Source organism: Bactrocera tryoni, chromosome 4, assembly GCF_016617805.1.
Source record: "Bactrocera tryoni isolate S06 chromosome 4, CSIRO_BtryS06_freeze2, whole genome shotgun sequence".
In the NCBI taxonomy this organism is placed as follows: Eukaryota; Metazoa; Arthropoda; class Insecta; order Diptera; family Tephritidae; genus Bactrocera; species Bactrocera tryoni.
Genome location: NC_052502.1, coordinates 65,636,381 through 65,655,166, shown reverse-complemented (window position 1 = coordinate 65,655,166; position 18,786 = coordinate 65,636,381). Strand labels below are relative to the sequence as shown.

Here is an 18,786-nt window from a genome sequence, read left to right as displayed (position 1 = left end):
ATGTAACGGGATAAAAAAAATTATGTGGTGATGTTATTGTAAAGAAATATGCACCGTTGTTTTAGTGCGACAGTTATTATTTTACACGCTGTACAATTAACTTTTTAGGTGGCATGTTGATAATCAGATTGATTAAAAATTGTATGTATACACAACACGATATTTTACTCTATTAATTTAGTCAGTCAGAGTTAATTAATTTACAAAAATTATTTTAATAATAATAAAATATCACGAGCGAAAAAAAACCATGCTAACACACACAGAGTTGCCATGTTTATAAACAAAAAATGATAAACGATTTTGAAAACGGCGATTTAGTAAACAATATTTTAAAAAAGTTCACAATTAATCACAGCATTTCTTTCTTCGGGCTCTTTATCCACAATTGATGGACGTGGCCATTAATAGATTCCATTTCAAATTTCAAAAATTCATTTCGGTAATATTAAGTTTAGCAGAGCGAGTATTAAGACGGTTGTGTTAAATTATAAAAATAAAGTACAATTTCAAAATAATTTAATACATTTTTCCAAAAAATAAATATTTAGTTATTGTTAATTTGCAGAAAAATTACACAGAATGGATAGGCGGATGAGCAAAATCTCAAATTTAATAAACTTATACCAGCATAAATCAAGATATCATTGCTCATATTAAATTTATTATTTTAATTGGTATATAAAATTTACTACAATTATTATAGTCCGAAAATATGACATCCTTTTATTTTTCAAGAAATAGCTTTGTAGAAAAAAGTATATTTCTCCTTTTTTTATTTTCCACGTAAATTTTTTTTCATCCATATAAAAATTTAAACAGTTGAAGAGCTCAAAACATGCGCTACATCAGCTCGAACCTACCTACCCGACGCCTTTTCGCAAATGATTATGTTATGACAACAAATGCCCACATACAAATTTGGCAACGGCAATGGTAATAGATTTGACAGTTATTGTGCCATAAGCTTTAGCCTGAAATACGTTTTGTAAAAACGGATCTTTTTCTTATTATCTTATTTTTCCCAGAAATATACATTTGTAAAAAAAAAGGATCTTTATCCTTTGTTATTATTTCATTTTTCCCAGAAATACATTTGTAAACAAAAGGATCTTTATCCTTTTTTTATTTTCCACATAAAAGATTTAAACAGTTCAAGGGCTCAAAACATGCGCTACATCAGCTACCTACCCAAATGCTACCTTCGCAAATGATAAAATAAATTTTTCAAGAGCTCAAAGCATGCGCTACATCAGCTCGAACCTACCTACCCTACGCCTTTTTGCGAAAAGATTTATTTTGATAACAAATGCCCACATACAGATTTGGCAATGGCAATAGCAATAGATTTGACAGTTCGCAAGACATAGATTTTATCCTGTCGAGATGCCCCGTTATGGTGTTTTCTTATAAGCGGGATATATACTTGTATGCATACCGTATCACAAGTCAGTTCACTATACCCTAGTGCGCATTGTAAAAAACATAATTATGTATCGCATAATAAAACATAATTATTTATAAAAAAAATATATGTTGACTTTGTTTCATAATATTTACTAAATTTATGTAAAATTGATTTATTTTTAACCCTTTCGTGTTTGAGTTGCTTACAAAATATAAAAAACGACAATCGATTAATATCTGTGATGATCTCTATTCAGTTTATTCAAAAGGCAGACAAGGATTCTTTTTAGTTTTGCGATCATCTAACAATCAGGTCTCAAATTTGAGTCAATATTTTGAGACTAACGTTAGAGTCTGTTTTGTGAATAGTAAATAGTCACAAATTGAGACAAAATGTCTCAAATAGTGACTAGAGATTGTTGTTGTTGTTTTAACGGAAATTCAATCCCCGTTGGGATGGTAAATGTCATTTGTGTTGTCGTCGATGTCATCTAACGGTAGGCCCAAGAAACGTGCTGTTTCGACGGGGTCGGACCAAACGGAGGAGGGTGTTAGATGGGTGGGGTTTATGGGGCATGCAAAGAGGTGGTCAGTGTCATGCGGAGACTCGTTGCATGCAGGACATACGTAGGGTATGTCAGGGTCTATTCTGGATAAGTTGGAGTTTAACCTGCTACAGTATCCAGAACGAAGTTGCGCAAGGGTCACACGCGTTTCTCGCGGCAACTGGAGCTCTTCGTCTGCGATGGGTGGTGGTTTGACTCCAAGAACGCCATTCACGGGAAGGGAGTCGGTGAAGGTGTTGATGTCTCCGCTGTGAATAGCGGTCAGTACCTGCCTATAGTTAGTTGCGTCCGAAGTCCGGTCGGCGTACTGTACGACGTCGTCGACGTAATCCAGGAATGACCTTTTGATGCTCCTAGGAGGCGGTTCCGCTCCAAGCAGATGGCAGCAGGGGTGATTTCTGCGAAAACATCCCAGCAGGAACTGCTTGGAGAGGAGTTCATTATGCTCCTTAACTGGGAGCATAAGCGTCTCACTGTGGAGGTGTTCGATGGGAGACATCAAAAGACATCCTGTAGTGGTCTGGAGTGCAGTATTTTGGCAGGTCTGTAGTTTCCACATCTGCGTGCCACTGCATCCAGGCGACCATATGGGCGCTGCGTAGTTGAGGACCGGCCGGCCGATAGCCTTGTATGTTGCCAACAACGTTTCTTTGTCTTTTCCCCATGTGCTGCCGGCTAGCGACTTGAGGATTTTGTTGCGGCTCTGTACTTTGGCGATAATCGCGGTCGTATGAGGAGAGAAGGAGCATAGACTGTCGAATGTTACACCTAAAATCTAAGGATTATTGACAGTCGGAATTTTGACGCCGTCGACTGCAATGTTAAGCTCAAGTCTATACTCCTTCGTCCGGTTTAGAGATTCCTTATACCATGTTCAGACCGACACTTAATCACACGATTTCGGCTGTTGAATGGATTATCCCACTAATCTTAAAAATTTATCAAGATTTCGCCATACAAAAATGACAGTTCCAAATCACCTCATTGAAATGATTTGAAACTGATCCACGCTAAATCTCTCTGTGCGACTCTGATTTTGCGCAATCTATGTACTTGTCAGCACTGGAAATCTGTTACATTATCACAGCTGATTTAGACACTACAAAGGGAAAAAAATGTAAATAAATTTTTTTTAAAGCAATAAATCTAATTTCATCTGAAAATCGACTTAGCAAATGAAATAATGCATCCATTATTTCTATTATATGGAAAATATTAAAAAAAGTCGTCTTTTTATTTCAAAATACTATATGACAATCTTTTCTTTTGATAAATATTAAGCAATGTGAATTCTTGAATGACAATAACAGTTGTTTTTTGATCTTTCTAACGGCAGTGAGAACACTGTTGGGTTATGAAATGCTTAAATATTATCTAATCTTTTAAATTTTCGGTCTGAACATGGTATTAGAGTATGTATTCCACTATTAAAATCTCAAATTTAGAGACGTATGACTGTATCACAGTACAGAATCGCACGGATAGTTTTAAATTCAGGTAATACATTATACCGTATTTACATTTATGGTAGGTTATATCTTACGCTTAATATTATGCTACAGTATTATTGTTGCTACACTTTTACGGTAATAATACCATATTTTTTTTTACTATTTGATAGCGTAGCAGACAGTTATATAAGTGAAATATATATTTATGCCTAACAAGCTTTGCATATTTTTTACTTATTGAAAATCCGTTAACTTATAGTTTAAAATTAAATTGTTAAAATCATTCATAATACCTATATTGACATTAGATAATAGTGCTCATACACGAGCACACAAGTGCGTTCGATCGGTATGAATTCGTTTGCCCATACACGACACACAAATCCATTTTGCGTTCGTTCTTCACAGAGTTAACATGTGCGACAGGCAAGCGGAACATTTCTTGGAATTTATTTCTAATGTAGCATTTTTATCTATTTCATTGTATTTCGTTAATAAGTTATTCCAACTTTTATTTTTCTTACACTAAATATGTATATGTATGAGCGTTTAGGCAAAAAGCGAAAACTTTGAAGCGTGATTTCTCGGTTTTTAATTTTTACGATTATTCTTAATTGACGGGCAGGATAGGAAAAAAACTAAAAGTCGTATGGAATTAGGGCAAAGTTTATTATCATTGACATAAAATTATCTTATATTTAAACTAAAAAATATTAAGAAAAGTCAAGTTTTAACATATTTTTAAACAGCATAAAGTAAAATTCTTTTGATCAGAAGCAACTATTTATTCAATTTTTAATAAAATTTTAAATTTTACACATTTTTTTGGAATTTTCTTAGTTTAACTAGAAGATAAATTAATAAAAAATATGAACCTCTTTGAATTTTTTGTTTCCGATAGAAATTGCGACCTGCATCCTGCCCGCCGTCCGAAAAATGTAAATGTGAGATGCATCGAGTAATTGCTTCCCAAAGGCAGAATATCAAAGATTTCGTATCCAAAAAATTTGTGAAAGATGTTCAAATATATAACTATAAAGCCTAGAAATTTCGCTTCAATCAATTATTTCTTTCCCTCCCAAAAAAAATCCTCAAAAAAATCGATTTTTTGAAGCCTCGAAAGCAGGCTCTCCCCTTAACACTTGCCATTGTCCGCGATCTTCACTGTTCGGCGACACGAGAGAAATGAGATTTTGTGCGCCGACAACGCCATACACGATAAACATGTTCGCGCACCGATCGTAAAAAATCAAACATTTTCGCGAACATGGATCGGTACGCGAACAAGCCCATACACGATAAACCGCAAGCGCTCACATACCGATCGAACGCACTTGTGTGCTCGTGTATGGGCGCTTTAATACACAAATATTGCGGTATGTGCAATTTACTCCATAGTACAATGATTTACTCTATTGTGAACTGTGTGTTATAAGGGATTTTGAGCACAGCCAACTTTGCAGCTCACAATTCTAAATTATTTATTTGCGCCTTTTGAAGTTATTTTATGCTAACGGCTAACGGCTTAGAAAAATTTAATTCCTTCATTTAATTTCGTAAGTGACGTTCTTCTGTGTTTAGTTAGATTTTACTGAGAAAGCTGAAGTTTTATGGATTGGAATTTCTAGTTATAAAATTACTACAAATAATAACTTCGCTTTATAATGGATTTTGAGGATGCCAAAGAAAATATACAACCATTGGCGGCTGGACGCAATGCCAGTATTTTACATGCTTCTTTGCGTGTTGAGTCGCCACAAGAGTTATTGGCTCGACGGCGAGAGTTAGAACAAGTCATTCGAGAATATAGTGGTAATGATCCCCTCGAACCCTGGTATGCATATATTAGCTGGATAGAGCAAAGTTTTCCTTCGGGTGGGAAAGAATCTGGTTTAGAAGAAGTGCTAACAAAATGCTTATCTCAGTTTGAAAATGAGGAACGCTATTTCCAAGATAGACGAATGATTAAATTGTATATGAAATTCGTAAGTACTTTTGTTCTGATTTGTAACTAAATGAACATATACCTAAAATAATTACTCACAGATTGATAGTCATCAGCATCCGATGGAATGCTATCAACAGTTATTCAATGCTGGAATTGGTACAATGATTGCTGATTTCTATATTTGTTGGGCGTACCATTATGATTTATGTGGTAATACACGCAAGGCAGACGAAATATTTCGTAGAGGCATTGCATGTCGGGCACAGCCTTTCGATGAATTGCAAGAAGCGCACCAACATTTTGGCTTCTCCGTTGCACAACGTTTAATGTATCAAGATGACGACGAGGTAAAAGAAAGCACAAAACGTCAGTTCGAGGAAAGACGTTTAGCTTTAACGTCTTTACGAGGTCATAGGCGTAAAGCAACTGTCGGTAGTGTACGCACGGGATCTGCAGTGAAGAGTTATGCACCGGGTACGGTACAGGTAAAAGAAAAATTATCAATTAAATTGATTATACATATATATTTTTATTTATGAAATTTGCAAATTTTTATTATAGACTAGCGCTAGTTCTTCAAAACAAGAAAACACGCGCGTACAAGTTTTTCAAGATGAAAATGTCAATCCTAATTCACAACTAACAGCAACAGTAGTTGAACAAGAAAGTGCATCTGAAGTTCCTAAATCAGTTGTGCGTTCAATTATTGATGCAGCACGAAACCAAGAAAATCTTAAAGAGCCAGGACCATGGAATAAAGCACATGATAAGAAACTGTCTGGCAAACTCTTTTGTAAAAAGGATAGGAATACTGATTTGGGTTTCAGTATTCACGAGGATACTGAGATGGAAGAGGATTATGTTAAAAAACCTCTAGCACCACCCATTACGGACGGAGAGAGAAATTATGAAAAGCCCTTTAAATATCCGAAAGATTTTAAGAACAGAAATTTACCACAAAAGGAATGGCTTACACCAGTAACGATCGAAAATGAGCCGGATCCTCGAACTTTCCCACAGTATAACAAATGTTTTATGTACCCAAGACCAAATATAGAATTTCAGCCAGAAGAGTATCGAGCGTACCGTTGGTTTAAAAAACGTGGTATTTCAAATAATTTTACAGCAAAACGAGACACTTATTGGTGCAGCTACGATGTTAATAGAAATGTAAGACAGTATCCTAATTTTGCGAAAACATCCAGGCCACAACGATTGACAGAAGTAGACGCATACTTCGAACCAGAAAATAGGAAAGGATTAATGGTGTGCTTTAGGGAGTTATATGATTCTTCCGAAAAGGTTGAATACCAAGTCGAAGAGTTAATGGCAAAACGTCTGCGTCGACATGATACAATATTAATGGCAGCCGATATGGATGAGACTGCATGCGGCATTAATGAACGGCTACAGAGGCGCAAAAGCTTTTTTCCTTTACGCAAATCGATTTTGCCAAGACCTTCCATCGTTCCCATGGAATCTAAAGAAGATATTGCGGTTGAAGATATACTCCATAAAGAGTCTCTGAAAATAACAAATGTTCCCGAAACTTCGAATGAATCTAATAAGCTCACCGCGCCACCATCAACAAAAACAGGACTACCGTTCGAAATTTTCGAAGATACAATTAGCACAGCTACAAGCACTTCTCCAGCTGATGCTATTAATAAAGTTAATTCAGTTTGCAAAGGACAAAATCCTTCAACAGTTAATTCCGATTTCAAGTTTAAAACACCTGCTTTACCAACAATATCCACGTCTGTTGTAGGAATAACAAAAACCGCCGTAGAAAATAAACTAGGTTTCGAAATTTATACTGAACCTTCTATGAGTGAGGTTCAATCATATACACCTAGCACTGAAGGGGCTGTAGGGGGCGCTATATTTGATCCGGAAGAAACTTGTTCTACGCAAATATTCAACGTATTTTTAAAATCTCAGTCGGTTAGTACGCCTAAGATGGCACAGAAAGTTGCGCCAAGACAATTTGGATCTATTTTGAAGAGTGTACCGAAACCTCCCGAATTTTCAAATAGCCCAGAAAGTAATCCAACACCTGAAGCCATTGCAGATGAACATGTAGAACCCCTAAAAGCCGCAGTTGAATACTCTCCTTTGACAGTGAAGCAATTGTCCACTATTTTAGAAACTTCCGAGCATGGTACCACCCAGGGTACATGTACGACTGGTGGCACGACAACAAAGTCTTCCAACAGCACATCTGACGGTGAAGGCGAGCGTGAGATGGGAACGCGGCTATTAATGCCTGTTGCGGAATTAGAGCCAGTAGAAGAACAGTCGCGTGAATCGTCCACTATACCAGCTGAGGTAATGGTATCATTAGAAAATATTAATTTGCATGGTCAGACAATGCCAGAAGTGAAAAATCCAATAACGGTTGGCACGCATGAATTGTCCATAAATAAATCAAATGTTATCCCACAAATTGCCAATGTCGAACCAGCTACACCAGCTTATATGCGTTTGCAGACGGGGTCTGATGCGCTAGTTGCGTCTACAGCGTTAGCGCCAGCATTAAACTTTTCAATATTCGAAGATGAACCCACTGAAGCGATTAAGGTAAAACAAGCTGGGAATTTTACGCGTATTGACGAACGCGAGGATACAGCGGCTGGCTATGCCATACGCAGCGTTCGTTTCCAAGAGGACAAGACTGAGACAATGCCGAAAATGCTATTGCATTCACGTTCTATTGTAAAATTTCAAGAAGATAAGACAGAAACCATACCCAAAATGCCAATCGCAACACCCGGCTTAGTACAGTTTGAGGCAGAAAAAACCGACACAATGCCGAAAATTACGCTTTCAGCACCAGTCAAAAATCTCAGTTCGAATTTGGAAGATTCTTTTGAGTTTTTTGGTCAAACCCCACCCGGTAAGAGCATATTACATCCAAGATATGAAGTTTCGGCTTTTAAGGAGTGCATGGAGGCACGGACGCCGTTGTTGTCATCGGCTAAACGACATTGTGATATCAATACTCCAGATGCAGTACAGCTGAAGGCGCAGGGTTCAACACAAAAACAGGTATGTAGTTTTTTTTAATTTTTATACCCTAAACAGGATAAAGGTTGCCACGAAGTTTGTAGCACACAGAAGGAAATGTCAGAGATATCGATCTGAAATTTTGCACACATTATTTTCTCGTCAATCATATATGTAGGTGCCATACGAATTGACTGATTCAAATCAGGTGCTTGTATGGCAAAATTTCTTATTTGACAACTTCTTCACGAAATTTAGCATACTTTATAGTTCAAGACAACGCTATAAACTCCGAACAAATTATTCCGATCAGTACTCCGGTAAAATAATTTAAATCGAACAACTGTAGCATATAAGTACATAGATACATAGCTGTCATACAAGGTGATCATGTCCCTGCATGGATAATTTTTTTATTTCACAAGGTGTTTAAATGAAATTTGAAAATTGTATAAGTAAAATAGTTCAGATGGGACACCTATAGCGCACAAACTGATTGATCAAAATCGAGGTAAAGATTTTTTTTTTATATTATCCTGTAAAAATTTTCCTGTGAAGAATACTATATCTTCAGAGCTGCCGAAGTTTTTTTGTTTTATTTTTTTTTTTTTACGAGTTTATGCATATTTGTTTCTAAATGCGTTAACAATATTGACTATTTCAATTTGCAACAATAATTATCCAAATTTTTTTGTATACTCTAATTCATATAATAGGCCATCACAACAACGACGAAAGTTAATGCAGCGGCTTTCAAAGGACCAGCACTATTTGAGGATGAAGTTGACAAAGTAACGTCTACAAAGCCCCAAGTACTGTTCTCATCGACAAAACCTTTAACTTCACAAAAAGTCATCACACAACCAACGGTGCAGAGGGTAATCGCGCGTGATTCCTTTTTGTCGGAATTTTCCTATATTGAAGAGACCCAACCACAATCTGCGGTCATTCCTGCCAAATGCGAAGGAAAAAAGAATGATGTATCTAATACTAGAACGGTGACCGAAACAGCAGTTAATACAAAAGCACAAAATGTCGCTAAATGTAGCGATTCGAATGAACAACAAGCTAAATCAGATTTGAGCGATTCCTATTTAAATGATTTCTCCGAAATTATGGACTCTCAACCTGTACAAAGTGATAACAACTGGCTCAGATCTGGCTCGAAAAATAAAGTCATGGAAACACAGAAAAAGGATCAAGGAAACTTTTGTAATTCGTTGCTAAAAGACTTCTCTGCTGTAATGGAGTCTAAACCAACAGTTAAAGAAAACGAATTTCTACAAAAGCAGTCTACAACAAATATAGTTGCTACAACTGATTTGAAGCCTAAAAGTGAATCAAGAAATTTAGCGCCTACAAGAAACGATGAGAATAAAGCTAAATTCGATCTTGGAAATTCTTATTTAAAAGATTTTTCTGTGGTTTCGGAATCGCAACCAGTCGAAGTTCAACGGGAACGCCAACAACCCATGGCTTCTGATAACAAACATAAAACGAACGAACAAAGCCATGAAATGGATGCTAAAAAGCTTGAAATCGCCAATTATAGTTTAAAAGATTTTTCTGTAATTATGGAATCGCAACCGGTTGTTCAAGAAAGAAAGCTTGAACAGCACATATCTCGTTCTACGTTAACAACAACTAAACCAGTAACTAGCAAAGTCGATATGTCACAACATATAGATGAAAACATTCAACCGACTTTAGGCTGTTCTTATTTAAATGATTTTTCAATTGTGCTCGAGTCACAACCCGTTGAAAACAAAATGAAAAGTAAGATATGTTCAAATCAAACAATTGCTGATGAGGTATACCAAAATCCAAATGCTATTCCTGCAACACAAACGAATGAGCTTCATCCGAAGGAATTTTCAGTTGTTTCGAAGCCGCCGATTGAAAGCGCTACCAAGCGTGCACAAGAACAATTTGAGCAACTTTATACAGACGTAAAACCGGCTGCACCAGCACAACCGCTCATGTTTCTGAATTCCTTCATGAAAGACTTCTCCGGATTTCGCTGCCCTCCCGCCGAGCCAATAAGTAGTAAGAAAACCACTACACGCTTAACATTTCTGAACGATTCAAGAAAATTTAATGAATCTATACATTCAAATCCAATTAATAACAGTCTTAGCAAAGAATCGAATAACCCTGTACAAAATTCGAATAAATTACATTTTCTTGAGAAATCGAGGGTCAGTCTAGCCCAAGCGCCGCCAACTGAACGCTTGTCAACTGAAAAGTCTTTTGAATTGAATGCAGAGACTGCTATGTTCTCCACAAATATCAGTATGATTAAGAACTCCACACTCTTGCCACAAATTGAAGTGAATGCCTTGCAGGTGCCATCACCAATAAAAGAGCAGACGCTACACATAAAGCAGGAGAAAGATGAAACTTGTAAAATCGGGATACAGCAACGGGATATCTTAAAAACGCCGCCAAAAACGATAAACGTGTTGCCGTCAACGTTGCCAAACGTTTTGTTGCCACCAAGTTTGGCACAAGAGCATACACCAGCATCATCGACAGGTGCTGTACCGAAACAGCCATCAGCTATGAAGCTACAACGTGAAAGTAAAATTCCACAACCGATAAGTCATACTGTATCAGAAATTAAACAACCAATTGAGCATATAGATATACCTGATACCAGTGATCAGGACATTGTCCAGGACGGCGATGCCGAAATGAGCATATATTTTAAGCATACGCCGAAAACGCCGAAAATACAACAACACATATGGACTGAAAGTTCGCCCTCCCCCAAAACACCATCACAGAATATATATGTTCATCGGGAAGTAGATCTAAATGTCACCAATCAAATTATAGACAACGTGAACGTTGATCCCCAAGTTAATCCTTTTAATGGCTATTTGCAAAGTGCCTTCTTGGAGCAAATTGAGTTCAGTAATTATATTGAAGAATTGCCAAGTTGTATGCTAGTTGGTCACGTGTCACGTCTAAATTACGGCGCTAAAATCAAGGTTAACGATGTTGAATTTGATGTTTTAAAGTTAATCGGAGAGGGCGCATACGGCGCTGTGTATTGGTAAGTACATCCGATTCATTTGGAAAAATAGCACACTTTCAAAATAAGTTATTCAAATAGTAAGTTTTCAGTTTTATCAAGTAAGTGAATCTTAACAATTTTCCACGTTTATGTATGACATGACTTCCACAACTTATAACGGTAAGCGTATGCCGTTATCATGCCTACTATTTTGTTGTTACTCGTTTTACTCGGAGAGTAACGAAGTTTGGTTGGACAATGAAATAGCGCACTTTTAATTATTTGTACAAATACTCATTATTAATTAGCAATCGTGCAAAAAAATACGCTGTTTTAACTATAACTATAAAAATTATTAACATATTTTCAAAATGGGCAGAAATATGCATTGTTCTCTGGAAAAAAGGATAATAATATTTGGTCCTTACAAAAAGGCAAAAGTCCAACTCAGATTGCCGAAATTATGAGTTGTCCAACTCAGATTGCCGAAATTATGAGTTGTTCGAGGAAAATGGTATACAACGCCATCAATTTTGTTAAAAGAGATACAAATTTGCTCAAAAGTAAAATAATCCACAAAGCTCCTGGGCGTAAAACAACGGAACTTGTCGATACAGCCATCATTAGAAAAAGCGAGGGTGATCCTTTGCAAGGGTTTTACATTCTCAAAGTGTGCTATTTCTCCGTCCATGACTGTACATATATAATATAATTCGCTAAATCTGTTCGTCTGTCTTCCACATCCCTTTCTCCCCAAGAAGCTGCACATTTGTCAGATTCACTGATATCGGCACACTCCTGCAATATGAACTGATCGGTGAAAATCAAGTTGTATGAAAACTATTCTATTTCAAGAGATATATTCATGAAATTTGTCATGGATTATTCTCCAGGCACTATCGGACTTTTTTAATTTATAGCTGCCATACAAACAAACATCTTAAATAAAGTTCTTGTATGGAAAGCTTTTATATTTTACAAAGTGCCTTCACGAAATTTTGCATAGATTATTGTTGCAAGAGTACAACGGTTGTTTAAATCGGACCATTATAGAATATAGCTGCCATGCAAACAAACAAAAGAAGAAAATAAAGTTCTTGTACGATAACTTTGTTATTTGTAAAGGATATTATAGTTAACTTTTTTATGATTTTGTATTTATTTATTTGTGTTTTCTTCTTTTTTTTATAGTGGAACACATAATAAGACTGGCAAGAAGTATGCGCTCAAACAGGAACGTCCACCGAATTTTTGGGAATACTACATATGCTTGGAAGTGCATAGTCGTTTAAATTCGGAAGATTTGGTAAATGTAAACTAAAAATTTATAGTCGTAATAGTGTCGTAGCTGTTGTAGAGTATATAGACATTACCAAATTAATGTTGTTGTTTTAACGGTTATCAGTCCCCGTTAGGATGGTAAGGGTTATCTGTGTTGTCATCGACGTCATCTAGCGGGAGGCCCAGGAAACGTGCTGTTTCGACGGGGTCGGCCAAAGGGAAAAGGGCGATTATTAAAATTGCAATACCGTTCAAATACAAATCTGGAAACCCCTAACTTCCTGCTCCCCTTTACCTTCCTCTTTTTTTTACGAAACTTTTGACTTCATAATTTTTTCTGTTAAATGTGTCTAAACATTCATATTTTCTCACTTTTTAGGTTTCGGCTTTTATGAGCATCGATTATGCGCTGATTGGCAATAATGCCAGTATCCTGATATCACCGTTTTCTGTTCATGGCTCGCTAATAACTGTATGCAATAAGGTGAAAAAACATACATTAAGAAATGTCGATGAGTATGTAGTGATGATATTAACTTGTGAGCTGCTGAGCATCATTGATCATTTGCACGCCATTAATATTATACATGCAGACATTAAAGCTGATAATTTTATTTTAATGAAGAAGTAAGTACAACAATGCGACCGCTTGCAAGGTATGGTTTCTAAAATGTTTTCTATGCTTTACACTTGCAGCTTGGATTATAACAGTACGCAATACGCCTTGCAGCTAATAGATTTTGGTGTATCAATTGATATGAAATTATTCAAATCCGGCCAAACGTTTAATTATGTGCACAATGAAAACGCTTTCAAGTGTGTCGAGATGCGTGAAGGACGCCCTTGGACGTATCAACTGGACTTATACGGTTTGGCAGGTGTCATACATGTTTTACTCTTCGGTAAATTCATGGACATTGCGCAACGCCCTAATGGTATATGGATGCATAAAACACATGTGCCCCGTTATATTAATCGCACGTTGTGGGATACAATATTTCAGTCATTACTGAATGTGCGCGACTGTGAAACGATGCCGAACCTGCAAAATTTGCGCGCACTTATTAAAGAAGAAATAGCTGCGAAGGAGAAATTCGTTATGAGGAAAATTGCAGAGTTTAATTCGGCTTTAAGTGCTTGAAAGTATAGAAATTGTTTTATTTGTTCACAGCAATCATATTGTAACTATTTTTGTATTACAATTAATAAATTTTTTACTATATGCACGTTTTTACACTGAAATTTTCACATTTCTTCAGCATAGCTGCCAATGAGTTTGAGGAATTCAACTGTTTCTGGTGAGCTTGATTGCGTGTGCTTAATATTTTCTTTTCGGCAGCGCACATTAAACGGTCCTTAATATAGCGGTCCATTTCAAAGTCTGCCTCTTGAGGTACAATTTCATCTGGATTTTTAGTGGACGCTGAATCGAGCGCTTTAATGATAAGACTGAGCAAAGCATGTGCCAACTTGTGGCATACTTCGTATTCCATCGCTTCGGGCGTGGTGTAATAAATAGCATTCTGATTGGTAGGTTGTACTCCGATCGCCAGTAGAATGTTGCAGAATATGCCACGTTGCATACGTGAATATGGCTCAACCAATTGTGGCGGTATTTGCATTGTGGTAGCGAGTTTCGCTATGAAGTTCGAAAACTTCTTAATCAAGACATTGAGATACTGCGTGCGACACTGACGCTCCAGTTTGGTGAGCATCTCATAGTAAAGTTCTTGTTTGCGTTTGTAAAGATCTTCACGTCTGCGTTCTTTGCTTTTTTGACTCTTTATAATTTGTTCTAATTGTCTAAAAGTGAAAAACATGTATTTAATAAAATCTTTATACTATTTTATAAAATATTTAAATTGGTTGAAAAAAACAAGAAAAAACGTTAACGGCGTTTGCACCAAAACTACACTAGGCATCAAATGAAAGTATAAATTTCACAGACGTTGTTTCAATGCAGTTTTATTAAAATAAAAAATTAATAATTCATACATTAATATTACATTTACATACTTGTAGGTATTTAAAAAACAAATTACTAAAGAATATATCTTTTTCACGGAATAGAAAACATTTTGTTCCACTTAAAAAAAAGAACTTTTAAACAAAAATGTTCAATTGAAAGTATAAATTTTGAAAAAATACAAAACGCTTGGTTTTAAAGTAAATTTAGTACTTTTAAGGCAATAGCCCTATTTATTTTGAATTACTGCACGAAGACGTTTTGGCATGCCTCGAACCAAACTTTCTAATATTTTCATTGGAATAATGTCAAATTGTCTCTAAGAAAAATTATTCCAAGTTTGTACGGCTGCTTTTTGGTATTTGGTATCAAAAATTAACCATAAATGCTGAATTGGATTTAAATCCGGTGACAGAGCTGGCCAGGCCAGTTTTTCGATTAAGCTTTCTTCAAGATGTGCGTTGGGGGTCGTTATCTTATTGGAAGCTACACGACTCCAAGTTCATTTTTTCCGCATTTATTTTAAAATGTTCGCTAAGAATGTCAACATAGCACCCGTAATTCGTTCGCTAAGAATGTCAACATAGCACTCAAAAATGAGTGAACATCCTCCATGCTTCACTGATGATTGTATGCACTGTGATTTTAAGCGATCTGAAGGTTTACACCACACTCGCTTACGTGTTTTTTTAACTCATTAGCTCGAATTTAAATTCCTCGGATCAAATTACTTTATCTCAAAATGTAGTTGGCATATTTAGATATTGTTTTGCAAACTCTAGTCCTATTTTTCCCACTCGAATGGAAAACATACGTCGTGTTTTTGCGACATAGTTTTTAAAACCAGATATTCGTGATTCGATTTGCATTGTAATAATAGAAATATCCAAACCAAAACTTTTGATCAACTCCCGCCATAAAATTTCAGGGTTTTCAGGTGCTTTTCTTCGTACAGGTCGCTCAGCGTGTATAGAAATTTTGGACTTTGGACCTCCACCGTATTGAGTTTTGCATGTCTTCCTTCTCTTGAAGTATTAAAAGATCTTTCGAAATGGAATACTTTTCATATATTTTTTGATACGCTTCACCCCTTTTCCCGTCAATTAAGATCCGATTCTCTTCAGTTTTTCGCATTTTTTAATAAGAACAGAACAAAAATATTTTCACCATAACAAAAATTCCCTTAATAAATACAAATTTATTAAGTCTGTAGTAAAATTCAGTTTTAACTTGAAAGAAATGAACCAAAACTAAAATTATACTTTTATTTGACGCGCACTCATAGGCTCACCAGCGAAGACTTATCACTCTCATTGGAGTAAACATATTTTGCGTCTAAATAATAACTGCAAATATTACTCCAACTGTTTATTTACATAACGGAGCATCTATATGAAATGCTTTATGAATTTATTCTTAAGCGAAAATGTAGGAAGTAAATGAATTTTCCACTTACTCAGTTGATATCGCATTATATTTGCGAGCCAGTCTTTTGACACGCTGACGTCGTTCTTTAGGCGTTAAAACTTTGCCATGCTCAAGATAACTGTCGACGATGCTGCGTTTTTGTGGACCTGCTATTTGATCGGTACGAGGTCTAACGCAAGGTGGCGGCGCTGGCTTATACGCCATGCGTGCCACATAAATTTTTAGCTTTTCCATATTTTTCAGTTCCTTTTTTTTGTCCTCCAATATTATCTCCTCTTCTTCAGGTTCAATGGTAGATGAAGAAGGTAAGGGCGCATCCCAATCATCGATTCCTTCGGAAGCCATTGCAATGTTTTTGTTTTTACTATTAATTTAGCCTTATTTAAAAAGTTTAAGACGCCAAAATATTAGAACATAAAATTTTAAAAATGTAATGAATTATACAAAATTTTTTAACACAGTTTATATTTACACAAACTTTACCAATAGTCAAAATATGTTTAAAAAAAATCGACAATTCATTTAAATTTTATGCACAGCCAACTTTCAGGTACTTCAAATAATTCGGCAGGATTTGGGGTGTAGCTTTGTTTATATGGCACATGCCAAGTATCCTGTATTTTGTGTGTGCAAAGCAGGTGACGTGTTGGTTCCTGCGTAAAGACAGAATAAATTAAAAATAATAACTCTCCTAAACAAGTCTGAAGGAAAAGTTTGCGACTGATGTGCTAAGAGGTCAAATTATAGTTAAAAAGGTTTCAATCACGTACAGCTATTTTTGGTATTTTAATAAAATGTCGTAGTTTGTTCTTTGTACCACGTGACTACACCACAACACAAAAAATTCTATATCTTATGTAAATTTTCCTATTATTTTCGGTTTTAGCAATCCAAAATTAGCAAGAAAGAGCCTCAAACTTCACAGTTGCAAAATGTCTGTAAACTAGTGTAATTGATAATTGAAAAGTTTACTTAAAAATACACTACCTTTACAATTATCCTTCCATTGTCCGTTTGCGTAATTAACGAGTACTGATGTATTTGTTGCCAGTGCCGAAATATGGCACGCAACTCGTTTCCCAACAAAAATGCATGTGAACGCATCAAATCACGTGAGAAGAAGTCAGTTGATTGACCACTTTTCAATGTGGCATACAGCAGAAAAGGATCATCTTGCGAACTGAAATTTAAACATAATTATTTCAAATGATTATACAAATAAAACCACTTACAGATTATTTGTCAAGAACATACTAGCATTTTTCCGTATATAAAACATGGAATCTTTCGGCCAGCTATTCATATGCTTGCGTCCAAGAACAAGTACGTGTTTGCCTTGTGTTTTAAAATGCTTCACTACATTTGCAAGCTAAATATGGACGTAATAGATATGGAAATAGGAAAATATTCAAAATTATTAAACATTAAAAAGAATATACCAATGAAGCCAGCATTTTAGGCGATTTTTTAGCGCCCATAGAGTAGGCCACATTAAGACCGTCAATAACGCAATCATATGGAGCTGTTTTATTTACATAACGCTTGAATTGTTCCACCTCCTCCGGCGTTGATTTCTGGAATACATCGTTACGTATGAGTACCTTATTCAAAAAGGAATTACTCAATTTAGCAAACTCTGCGTCACTTATAGTAATAGTCCGCATCTGTAATTTGCATTGTACACATTTGCCTTGTGCGTCTGTTAGAGATGACTGGACATTATGTAAATTATTATTTAGTATTTCGGTTATAAATTCTGCTACATTTGCTGTTATAATCAATTCATATTTTTCCCAATATGCAAATAATGTTTCCAGATTGCACTGTAGAGTAAGTGGTTGGCGCGCTATGTACCGTAAATATGCTTTATAAGTTTCGCATTTAGGTTCTTTGCCCTGTGCCACGGTTTCATCGAGCAAGTTCCAACCAATGTTTATTTCACCTTCAGTAAAAGCTTTTACTGTGAGTTCTGTATAAGCGCCGATACTTGGTGTACTGGTGAGTTTTGTCATAGTTAGCAATTCTATACCCGTGCGCCATTCTTTTGTACATACCAAACCATATATTAAGTTCTCACATGTCGTGGCGTCTAGAATTTCATGACGTTCACGTAATTTAGCATATAAGTCTAAAATATCCTGTTGCTCTTCTGGCGTAAGTGAAGCATCGTGTCCACCTTTTTTATGGTAACTTGTGTTGTAAATACGCAATAGACGTCCAATTGATGCTAAGTTAGGTTCGAACCCACATTCGCGCAAATAATGCACATAATTCTTAGCCAGAGGAAGTTGCTCCACGCTGCCACATAAACCAAGTATTATAGCATCAACATTACTATTACTAATGTGTTTGTAATCAGAAATCAAATTATTTCGCAAATCTTGCCACTCATTTTCACTTAACTCGGTTCTTTTCTCAAATAATTCTTTTTTTATGGTTATCAAACGATCCGTATGTGGCACACTAAGCTGTGAGCGTTTGTAATTGCTGGACTTCCTTGTTAATGGGTTTAGTAATTGAAGAGACGAGAAGAACGGATATAGCTTTTTACTTTGGAGAAATATATTTAAACATAACATTTTGTTCAAATGTTAGTTGGATTGGTGGGGCAAAACGAATAAACAGAATGTAATATGCATTTATCAGCTGATCTGCAAAGGATGGTAATAACCCACTAGGAAAATGTTAAACTAATTACCAAACGAATTGTTAAA

At 36.0% G+C, this 18,786-nt stretch overlaps 3 protein-coding genes across 3 annotated transcripts; 1 reads left to right on the top strand and 2 right to left on the bottom strand.

Annotated features, from left to right (window-relative positions):
- The first annotated feature begins 4,907 nt into the window (after positions 1-4,907).
- Positions 4,908-13,908, top strand: LOC120773453. The gene is made up of 7 exons (XM_040102346.1): positions 4,908-5,409; positions 5,471-5,857; positions 5,934-8,420; positions 9,095-11,436; positions 12,589-12,703; positions 13,058-13,305; positions 13,375-13,908. The coding sequence occupies exons 1-7, from the start codon at positions 5,089-5,091 to the stop codon at positions 13,817-13,819; spliced, it is 6,345 nt and encodes a 2,114-aa protein (XP_039958280.1). The 5' UTR covers positions 4,908-5,088; the 3' UTR covers positions 13,820-13,908.
- On the bottom strand, positions 13,873-16,520 carry LOC120773455. Its single transcript, XM_040102348.1, has 2 exons — positions 16,101-16,520; positions 13,873-14,481 (listed from the first exon to the last, which is right to left on the bottom strand). Exons 1-2 carry the CDS (start codon positions 16,415-16,417, stop codon positions 13,896-13,898), a joined length of 903 nt encoding a protein of 300 aa, XP_039958282.1. The 5' UTR covers positions 16,418-16,520; the 3' UTR covers positions 13,873-13,895.
- On the bottom strand, positions 16,521-18,651 carry LOC120773454 (mitochondrial ribonuclease P catalytic subunit). The gene is made up of 4 exons (XM_040102347.1): positions 17,512-18,651; positions 17,305-17,441; positions 17,060-17,252; positions 16,521-16,725 (listed from the first exon to the last, which is right to left on the bottom strand). The coding sequence occupies exons 1-4, from the start codon at positions 18,649-18,651 to the stop codon at positions 16,591-16,593; spliced, it is 1,605 nt and encodes a 534-aa protein (XP_039958281.1). The 3' UTR covers positions 16,521-16,590.
- Positions 18,652-18,786: the final 135 nt, after the last annotated feature.

Excerpts from the sequence above, each read along its gene's own strand:
- LOC120773453 (XM_040102346.1), top strand. The coding sequence starts at position 5,089 with ATGGATTTTGAGGATGCCAAAGAAAATATACAACCATTGGCGGCTGGA. Across the intron at positions 11,437-12,588 it reads GCATACGGCGCTGTGTATTG|TGGAACACATAATAAGACTG; the intron begins GTAAGTACATCC and ends TTTTTTTTATAG. Across the intron at positions 12,704-13,057 it reads GTTTAAATTCGGAAGATTTG|GTTTCGGCTTTTATGAGCAT; the intron begins GTAAATGTAAAC and ends CTCACTTTTTAG.
- LOC120773455 (XM_040102348.1), bottom strand. The coding sequence starts at position 16,417 with ATGGCTTCCGAAGGAATCGATGATTGGGATGCGCCCTTACCTTCTTCA. Across the intron at positions 14,482-16,100 it reads TATAATGCGATATCAACTGA|ACAATTAGAACAAATTATAA; the intron begins GTAAGTGGAAAA and ends TTTCACTTTTAG.
- LOC120773454 (XM_040102347.1), bottom strand. The coding sequence starts at position 18,651 with ATGTTATGTTTAAATATATTTCTCCAAAGTAAAAAGCTATATCCGTTC. Across the intron at positions 17,253-17,304 it reads ATGTTCTTGACAAATAATCT|TTCGCAAGATGATCCTTTTC; the intron begins GTAAGTGGTTTT and ends TTTAAATTTCAG. Across the intron at positions 16,726-17,059 it reads ATGGAAGGATAATTGTAAAG|GAACCAACACGTCACCTGCT; the intron begins GTAGTGTATTTT and ends GTCTTTACGCAG.